At 38.6% G+C, this 10538-nt stretch overlaps 1 protein-coding gene across 2 annotated transcripts; it reads right to left on the bottom strand.

Moving 5' to 3' along the window:
- Positions 1-6367: 6367 nt before the first annotated feature.
- LOC118932415 (olfactory receptor 4C46-like) lies at positions 6368-8615 on the bottom strand. 2 transcript variants are annotated; one of them, XM_057490374.1, is made up of 2 exons: positions 7708-8612; positions 6368-6374 (listed from the first exon to the last, which is right to left on the bottom strand). In XM_057490374.1, exons 1-2 carry the CDS (start codon positions 8610-8612, stop codon positions 6368-6370), a joined length of 912 nt encoding a protein of 303 aa, XP_057346357.1. The 2 variants fall into 2 exon arrangements, with proteins under 2 accessions (XP_057346357.1, XP_036781740.2); XM_036925845.2 differs by lacking the exon at positions 6368-6374 and having other exon boundaries at positions 7677-8615.
- Between the last annotated feature and the right edge of the window lie 1923 nt (positions 8616-10538).

The raw sequence follows: 10538 nt of genomic DNA, 5'->3' as shown, positions 1-10538 counted from the left end.
TAGGCAGAGAAGAAGATGTTCAGTTGCCCTCATTTCTTCCCAAGGTACTGTAGACACCCTCTGCTCAAATTACATGAGGAAGTGCTTCTAAAATTCCACCTGATAATCTGGAACCAGGGTATCTTTGATCTCACTAAGGGACCAGGTTCTCCCCTACACGCCAGATTTCAGGCTAAACTGTTCTGATTCACCTCAGACTTCCTGAAATCCACTCTCCAAGAGCATTTTGACTGGGAAATGCTTCACTTTCCCTTTCCCTGGAGGAATATTTAAACATGAATGATGTAAAATATCAGAGTCTGGGAAAGTCATTCCCTAGCATCTCTTCCCTTCCTAATTAAGAAACATGAACCTGATATGATAAATAATTTAATTTCCAATACGTATTATGAAATCATGGAAGAAAGATGGCCTATTCTTTCAATTACACAAATGTTCATATGGGCCATAAATGACATCTTATTGACTTAAAATACTAATATGCACCTAGTGCCCAGGACTTGATTTCCCATGGTTTCTCCAATAAAATGAAATAGTGTTTTTTGAAGAAATGGCTGATTCTAGGTTTGGGACCGGGAATGTACCAGAGGAACTGGAGTATATTGTAATGCTTGACAGAAAGGAAGTGCTAACACGCACATGCTCACACACAAACACGTACTCACCCCATGATGAGGACATGTCAAAGGGACACAAAAGCCTGTAAAAGAGGCCCTAGTGCCCAAAGCTGGAAAAAAATTGAGCATCAAAATAAAAAACACAAAATTTAAACATAACCCAAAGTATAAAATAAGTATTTATGAGTTAAAATGATATAAATATTTCAGTAAGTAACTAGATAGAGGATAGGCAAAATAATTCCAAATGGTTATGTAGAAATTCTGCCCTCAAAGTCTCCAACTCTGTTAAGTGTGGGTTGTACATAGTGAATTCCTTCCAAAAGGCACATATGGAGAGGGGAGGGCGAGACTTCAGAAAGGGGACATGTGACAAATGCTGCTTCAGCCAGGTGAGCAAGTTTAACAGCAACAAGTGATAAATCACATTGAGATTGTGTTCCCGTCGATATGATGTGATGAAACTAGCCTTTTACCGCTGTAATCTTTCTCCCAATAATCCCCAACCCTTAATCTTGAGTAAAATATCAGACAAACTCAACTGAGGGCCTTTGTACAAAATGTCTATTTTTCCTCAAAATGCGAAGGTCATCACTAATAAGGAAAGTTAGAAACTGTCACTGTCGACATTTTTTGGATGTAAACGGATTTATTTTGTCTTTTTGGCATTTTTTTTTTTAACTGTTTCCTCACTTTCATACCAATTAAAAAAACAATGCAACGAAACTTTCACCGAGTAAGCTCATCTCCTGCGCAGAGCGCTCAGCGGGAGCAGGCGTGGGAGCGCGTGGCGCCCGTGGGAGGCCGGGTCGGGGTGTGTGGCTGGAGGGCTGCAGGGGCCCGCGCGCCGCCCTCCCCGCCCTTCTCCCGCCTAGTCCAAAGAGCCACCGGGCTTTGAAAAAGATTCCACGAACAAAACGAAACACAATTTCAATTAAAATAAAAACACTTTCTTCAGCCGCCCCCGTGCTAGGAGGTTCAGGCCAAAACCTCCTCCTAAAAAAATTTTTTTTCCACTAGAAATGCTGTGCATTACTTTTTTTTCCCTTTTGCTTCTTTTGAAGGTTAAAAGAAGATATATTTCCCCAGGAGTCATAAATAGGTCTAGTGCTTAAAGAAATAGCAGCACTGGAGTCTGGGCCAGCCCCCTCCCCCATGGAGAACAGCGCGGCAGCGGGAATGAACACGTGTTCTCTACCATAACATGACAACTTCACTAATGTGGTATCCTGGACCAGGAGAAAAGAAAATTAGTCAAGACTAATCTGTTACCAATCTGGTTAAATATGGATTTTAGTTAAAAGTAATTTATTAAAAAATAATTTACTAACATTGACTGATTTATTTTGACAAATGCACCATGCTAATATATGATGATGATAAGGGAAACTGAGTGTGGAGTTTATGGAACTGCATTAGTTTTACAACTTCCTGTAAATATAAACCTGTTGTCTACCATAAACTTTATTAAAAATGAACGGCATGTTTCATTTAACACCTTCTCAAATTTAATCTGTCTTGTAGCAGGTGAGAAACTCCTTCCTTTTCCACACTGAGTGATACTCCCTATGCAGGCCACATTCTGTTTATCCACTTATGTGCTGATGGACACTAGGGTTGCTTACGCATTTTGGCAGTTGTGAATAATGTGCCAGAAACATGAATGTACAAGTATGTCTTCTTTCCCTGCTTTCAGTTCTTTTGATATACACAGAAATCCTTCTTGCTGGATCTAATGGTCATTTTATTTTTAACTTTTTGAGGAATGGCATACTGTCTTTCAAACAGGCTGCCCCATTTTACATTCTCATGAACAGAGCACAAGTGTGTGTAGTTTTGTTGGGTATCTTTTCATATTTTCATTTCCATTTATATATATTCTCTGCCTACTTTTTATTCATGTTGTCACTGAATTGTAGGAATTCCTCGTATGTTCTGGATAATGGCTCCTTATCAGATAAACATTTACAAGTGTTTCTTCTACAACATGAATCATTTTTTCCCTCTCTTAATTGTGGTCTTTGATTCATAGAAGGTTTTAATTTCACTGTAGTCCAATTTATCTATTTTTTTCTTCTGTAGCCTATGTCTTTGATGCCATATGCAAGAAATTATCTGATGTCCTGAAGGTTTCCATTTTCTCCTATTTTATAATTTCAGTTGTTATATTAAGGTGTTTGATTCATTTTGAGTTATTTTGTATCTACTGTAAGTTAAGGTCAACCTTCATTCTTTTACATGGAATATCAAGTTTTCCCATCACCATTTATTGAAAAAAACTATCCTTTCCTGATTGGATATTCTTGGTACCCCTGTAGAAAGTCATTTGTCCAAAAATAATAGTATACTTCTTGGCTTTCTGAAATATTCCAGTCACCTAGACACCTGTCTTTATGCAAGTATCACACTGTTTTGAAAATGGTAGCTTCAAAACAGTAGCTTCAAAAATGGTAAGTTTTGAAATCAGGAAGTATGGCCCCTCTACTTAGCTATTCTCAAGACGTTTTTGTCTATAGGGTCCCTTGGGATTCCACATGAAATTTTTAGATTCTTCTGTATCTTCAAAAACCACCAGGGAGTTTTGGTAAGGAATGTATTGAATCTGTATTAGGTATTGAATCTCTATTTTGGTATCATTGACATCTAAACAATATGTCTTCTAATCCACAAAAATGTGATATATTTAAGAACACACATATATTTGTATGTGTATATTTATACATGTATATGAAGAGATTTATTATAAGTGGTAGACTCTTGTGTTTATGTCAGTTGACAAGTGCAAAATCTGTACAGCCAATGTCTCATTTTGACTTGAAAGACCAGGAACCGCTGTGAACCATAGCATCCACTGTCCCGATTCAGGTCCACAGGCAGGAAGCTACTGGAGAATCTGGAAGAGTTTACATGCCTGTGTGCAGACCATGGGGCAGGAAGAGCTGGTGTTTCAGACCTCAGGCTCCCAGGCAGGAGAATTCCCTCTTACTCAGAGGAGTCAGCCTTTTGTAATTTTCAGGCCTTCAGTTGATTGGATGAGGACACCTACATTAGTGAGGGCAATCTGCCTTCAGTGCACCAGGTCAGATGCTGATACCATCTAGGCAAACCTCACAGTCACAACCCCAAGCATATGCAAGGAAATATTTGTGTACACTGTGGCCCAGTGAAATGAACACATAAAATTAGCCATCATAAGTCCATTGCTTCAACTTAGCATCTAGATACATCTCCTTAAAGTGTACTTAATCTCCCAATAAAGTCATTACTGAGGTCATAACTTGAGCTAACATCATACAACTGTCCTGTGTACAACTGAAAATTCATGAACCCTACGCAGAAGGGAAGGTGTAGTCTTTGGGTTGTTTGCTCTTCTCCTTAATATCCTGTAACTTAAATACTGTGTTAGTAAATTGAAAATACTAAAATACTGTGGTGGAAAGTCAAGATTCGTACATTAAATAATCAGGTAATAAGAGAGGAAAGAAAATAAAGATATTGGCTTTATGTATATATTCAGATATATAAACATATAATAGGAGGACAAACAACAATTATCGTCTTGGTTTTGTAAGTGGCCACATGGTTATAGATGTTTTCTCTGTCACTCGTTTGTGTTCAGTGTGCCCTCATCAAGCTCCAAAGCTGGTCATGGCTCTTCACCTGGTGGGGTGGCACAGACCTTCACTACTGAAGGGTCTGGGCCATTAGTAGCTCTGCCTGTTTTGGCTTGTTGTGGTTTTCCATTGACCTTAATCACCAGTAAGACTTGAGTAGGTTTCCAGTACCAGTTCAGACGCTGACACCATCTAAGCAAACCTCACAGTCACAACCCCAAACACATGCAAGCAAATATTTGTGTACACTGTGGCCCAGTGAAATGAACACATAAAATTAGCCATCATAAGTCCGTTGCTTCAACTTAGCATCTAGATACATCTCCTTAAAGTGTACTTAATTTTTCTGTCTATTTCTCTTCTAGGAGCACCATGATAAACTAGCAACACTGTTAGTCCACTGCTGTTGATTATTCTGATGCTTGCTTTCATTCCGCTGCCCCTTATGGAAGCCATGCCCCACCTTGCTTTGGAGGGTTGAGTGGCACCACTTGGCCACTGCTATTTGGGATCAAATGACTCGCATCTCTTTTAGATTTCCCAGTCCAGTGACCATACATACCATCAGAGATGTCTGGCCTACAGAAAACAGTGACCACAGAGCTTTTCAAGTATGCTGGGGCTCCCCCTACACATTCATTACTTACGGTAATGGTGAAAGGGATGCTTTCTGGACCTCCCTGTGTGGTTAAGAAGATCTTAAATGGAAAATCCATTCTAACTTTCCACTCTCCCTAGGCCTTTGAACCCCTTCCTCTACATTATACCAAGGGAGGTCTGGCATTTCCAATTTCCTTACTGTCGGCCACCTTTTGGTTCATGTTTAGCCACCAACCAGACAAGCTGTTAGACCTTTCTGGACTTCCCAACTGCATAGTTAAGTAAAGACAAATACCATATGACTTTACTTATTTGTGGAATATCAAAACAAAGCAAAACAGAATGAACAAAACAGCAGTAGACTCAGAGACACTGAGAAGATTACTGGTTACCAAGGGGGACAGGTTAGAGTAGGCTGGGGGAGGGACTGTGATGGGGATAAAGGGGCACAAAAATTCTCAGTCATAATATAAGTTGGTCAGGGGATGGTAGCAGAAAGGATACAGTCCTGACTGGAGCCTGGAGTCTGGCTTCAGCCTGGAGCTAGGGAAGCTCCGGGTTACTCACTGGACTCTAGACCTGGTTCCACCTTGAGGCAAAGGGACCAGCCTGCTTTAACCCCCATTCCATTCATTCATTAGTCAGCGGTGGATTCTGTGATAATGGGCATTACCCCCAGGTGAGGCAGCTCCAACTTTCTCCGGTGCTGGTGGACAGGGAAGGATGGGGCTCTGGCTCTCAGCAGCGTGGCACAGCGGCTGGAGCGCAGGTGGGCTGGCCTGTAACGGGGCCCGGGGCTGGGAGCAGCAGGGCTCACCAAACACTGTCTCCTCACGGGCACCACCAGGGTCCAGGCCTCCCTCCTTTCACAACTAAAGCATGTCAGTAACCTCCTAACTGCTCTCCATCTCCCAGTCTTGGCCCCTTCAGTCCATTTCCACTCTAATAACCCATAAATTATTGTTCTAAACTCAAACCACATGCACTACTCACTTACTTAAAAGACTTTGCAATGTTTTCCCCAGGGTGCTTAGCATTGGCCTTAACACAACTATGAGACCTTTCTTAATGTTCCTATTCCTATCTCTCCAGCTTCATGTCTTGCTATTTGCCCTTTATAAGCTTAGTGTGCAGAATGGTGCCCAGCACACAGCAGGTGTTCAACCAATAATTGTTGAATGAATAGATGAATAGCAACCACAGTTATGTTGAATTGATTTCATTTCTTGCATAGCTACTTTCTTCTTCTGGACTTTGTTATGCGTTCTCTCTCCTGGGAATCTTGTCACTCCAACTGATGCCTATTTCTCTGCCAACTCTTTTTCATGGTTTGGATCCCATCATTATGTCCTTTTATCCTGGGACACCTACTGGTCCCCTATATTTTTGTTGTGTGTCCCCCAATCATGCTTTCATACTACCTGGGTTTCCACTGTCTTAACATTGATAACATACTATTGGAATTTCAAGATCCCTTTGGGATGCTTCTCAATGAATTGTAAGCTGTGTGATGGTGACACCTGCATTTTTCTTTTTTTACCACTGAAGCATCAGGAACTATTAAGGTGCCTGATACTTTCTTTAAGCTCAGGTATAATTGTTGGCTAATAAATAAAGGATGGAAAGAATGAATGGGACATATTTAACCTGGAATTGCTTTGTTTATAGATGAAGCTACATATTTTTAAGAGCAGCTTTTCATAATGAAATGTACCCCCAAAAAAACTGAAGTAGCAGAGAAAAATAAGAAACAGCCTATATTCAAGAGACAAAGAAAAAAGCTGAGACCAGGGAGAATATCTAGACATACTATGTGCTCATTTACTGAGAAGCTCAGTTTCAATATCTTTCTCATTTTTTCCAAAGTTGAAAAAGTTTGGTTCCCATTAGAAAGCTAGTTAGAATCCTCCTTAGAGTCTACATCAAAGTAGGAAAAAAAATCCCTGTACTCTAGTATCACTTTTGTGCTATATTTTATTGAACTTATTCATCTTCCTTTATACTTACATTTATTAATTCACTATTTATCATGCACCACACATTGTTTTACTTACAAATACAATCGTTAGGTACCAGGCAAGTACTTTTATAGAGTGTGAATGTATATTTAGTAAATAGAAATTCCTTCTGACATTAAAATATTCTTTTAATTTAAAATATAAAAATCAATTCATCACACTATGTAAAGTGTCATTAGCATAAGATGATGAATTTAGCAAAACAATGTGATTCGGAAGCCTACAAGGAAATTTGAAAATACCATATAATATTCATCACTTACCCCTTAGATGTCAAATGACCCATAGCTTTTATATTCCTAAAATAGTTACATATCACAATATTACAGATTATAACCAACATATTATCATCACCCATGCTACTATATAAGAATGAGCTGAGTTATCAATGAAAAATTAGAATTTAGTTATAGGTAAAAAACTAATATACAAATAATATATATATATATATATATTATATTTGGATACTTTCCTCAGTAAATGGGGATAACAGGAGTGCTTATCACTGTGTTTTTATTATATCAATACCAATAAATTTTTATTTATTTATTTACTTATTTTTGTATTAGAATGAAAGCTTACAAATCCATACACATGGATGAAGTTATAAAACTAATTTTGTAGAGTGTTCCAAATATGTAAGATTTGCCTTATATTAGGTTTTTATTCCATTGCTTGCATTCATTTCTGTTCCTTTCAATACAAAATCCATCATTTATAGCAGTTCCTATTTTCTTTATCCTGTAGGTATTTCTTGCTGAGATCTTCCAAAATGTTCTTCTGTGCGTTGCCTCAATTGAATCAATATGGGGCTTCAGGAACATTTATTAGTCAGCTGAAATAGATTTCCCACTACATAAGTTTTTAATGGCAACTTTCATCTGGATATTTCTCAAGGTATAGATTAATGGGTTTAACATAGGGGTTATCATAGTGTAGAAAACAGAAACTGCTTTATCAATTGATAAAGTAGCTGTAGGTCTTAGGTACACAAATATGCAGGGAACAAAGAATAAGATCACAGCTGTGATGTGGGAGACACAAGTGGAGAGGGCTTTTCTCCTTGCCTCCAAGCTATGGTTCTGTAGAGAGCGCAGTATAACTACGTAAGAGCCCATCAAGAGGAGGAAGTTTAACAGACAGATGAAGCCACTGTTGGCAGCAATGAAGAGCCCCAGTGTGTGGGTATCAGTGCAGGCAAGATTGAGCAAAGGAATCAGATCACACATGAAGTGATCTATGATATTAGGGCCACAGAAGGGTAATTGGAAGATGAAGAGGATCTGTATGGTTGCATGAAGAAGGCCTCCCACCCACACCACTCCCACTAAGAGGCCACACACCCGCTGATTCATGATTGTTGTATAGTGCAAGGGCTTGCAGATGGCCACATAGCGGTCATAGGCCATCACGGTCAGCAGGATGACATCGGCACCTCCAAAGAAATGTTCCCCAAAGATCTGTGTCATGCATCCATTGAATAAGATGGTTTTCTTCTCATGGAGTGAATCCACAATCAGTTTAGGGGCACTTACAGAGGAATAGCTCGCATCAATAAAGGAGAGATAGGCCAGGAAGAAGTACATGGGGGTTTCCAATAATGGGCTGGAGGTGATGGTGACCAAGATGAGCACATTTCCTACCATAGAAATGATGTAGATGAGAAAAAACACAACAAATATGATTCTCTGCATCTTTGGATTCTCTGTGAGCCCCAGTAGAACAAACTCTGTCACATTGTTCTTATTCACCATGTATTTCATATTTGTTAATTACGTTACCTGAAAAAAAAATCACTGCTTATTAACACAACCTTGAGTTTATTAAGCTCTCCATCTAACATATAATAACTACCTAGATTCTATTTAGATGTGAATTTGTATGAGGTTTTTTGAGATCATAAGTAGGTTCTGAGTTCCTGAATACTACTAAAATTATCTCCTCAGTAAAGGTTCTGTTAAGAGTATGGACATGAGGATCTTTTGTGAACACAGAAGCAGTGGATCATTTGTGAACACTTACTCATCAGAGATGTCTAAGAGCCTAACTTGAAGTAGTAGGTTGCACGTATCCTGGCTGCTAAGTAAGGAAAAGGAGGTAGAATATGGATCTATAGGCCCTGAATGCAAAGCTAAGTATTTTTCCATGTGTTTCTTGGAAATGGGGACCCATGGAAGGAAATTAAAAATATGAGTGGAAAGATGAAGAGGAATGTGAGGTAGGGAGAATCTTGGATATAACTCTCCTAAAGATCTTTGTATGTCTTGGATGAACTGGACTGAGGTTCAGTAAAAGGATGGAAATCAGGGACAGAAAACCTAGTATCAGTTAGACTATAATCCACATGAAGTCTAACAATGTGTTGGTAATAAGGATTAAATGGAAAGATACAGGAGCTACTGTGAATAATTTATAATGCATTCAGTCTAAATCTGATGATAAATCTAATCAATATACTGTTATTAATAGATTGTGATGTGCATGGCATGGTATCCATGTAAGTTGGTATTATTTCAACCATTTGGCAAATGTGAAAACAATCTCAGAGACTGTTAATAATAATAATAATGACAACGTTAACTTAATCGTACTAAACCCTCAGTGAGCTTTAATTAGTTTTGCAGACATTTGGTTATGGAATTCTCACTACAAACCTGAGAAATGATTATTGCTATCATTTTTATTCTTATTTTAAAGAGTAGGACAGAAAGACATACAACAGTTAAGTGTCCTACTCAAGACCAAGCAGGTAATAAAAGGCAGAGCCAAGATTTGATCAGATTATCCTTGTTAACATATTTTTCCTCCAAATTCTTAATCTATGCTCTCCAATGTTATGTTATAATGAACAATGTTGAACTAGTAATCTCCTTTTGATATGACCATAATAATTATTATTGCCTTATTACCATTTCAGAGACAAGTGTACATGAAGCAATTTCTTCAAGATGCACAGACACACACTCACACACACACATTAGAATCCCAAAACATTAATAAACATGTGGTGCTACTTTCATTGAAGGTCACTTTTATCTTGGCCTGTCCCTCAGCCCCATTTCCTCCTTCCCCAGTTGTCCTCCATGGCCTGGACCCCAGACACCACTGCAAGATGTTGAAAATGACAACCGTAGTGGTTGTGTACTGGTTTCCTGGAAACTGCCTTTTCCACTTGTAACTTTTTTTTCCAGGGGTGCTTTTCATGGCACCCTTAAAACTTCTTTCCTCACCTATAAAATGAGGATAAAATATCTACCTGATAGGTTGTATGGAATTAATAGAGGAAAGATATATGTGAACATATTCTCCACACTGCAGTGGACACTGAAGACTTTCATCTATTATTACGATTGTGTATGCACCTAGCAGATGGGAAGAATTGACATTTTGAGTTATGATACAGAGATACATTTAAACATATCATAAGTTCAGGAAGATTCATCTAAAATTTTACTTTTAAAGGAGCCAGAGAGACACATATTTTGCAAAGCACTTGATCCTAGAAAGGGTGCTCTATATTCATGCTCAGACTGAACAATTGATTATTTGTGTCATTTGATATTCATATATATGTCCTTTCTGTGTGTGAAATGTATTTCTATTTTGATCTCAGTCTCAGTATTATTCTTGAATGTATTAAAGTGGATGCCTCATTTGGGCAAAAGAATGGTGTCTAGTATCACCAAGTC

This window comes from Manis pentadactyla, chromosome 13, assembly GCF_030020395.1.
Source record: "Manis pentadactyla isolate mManPen7 chromosome 13, mManPen7.hap1, whole genome shotgun sequence".
In the NCBI taxonomy this organism is placed as follows: Eukaryota; Metazoa; Chordata; class Mammalia; order Pholidota; family Manidae; genus Manis; species Manis pentadactyla.
This window is presented reverse-complemented; position numbering and strand designations above follow the sequence as displayed.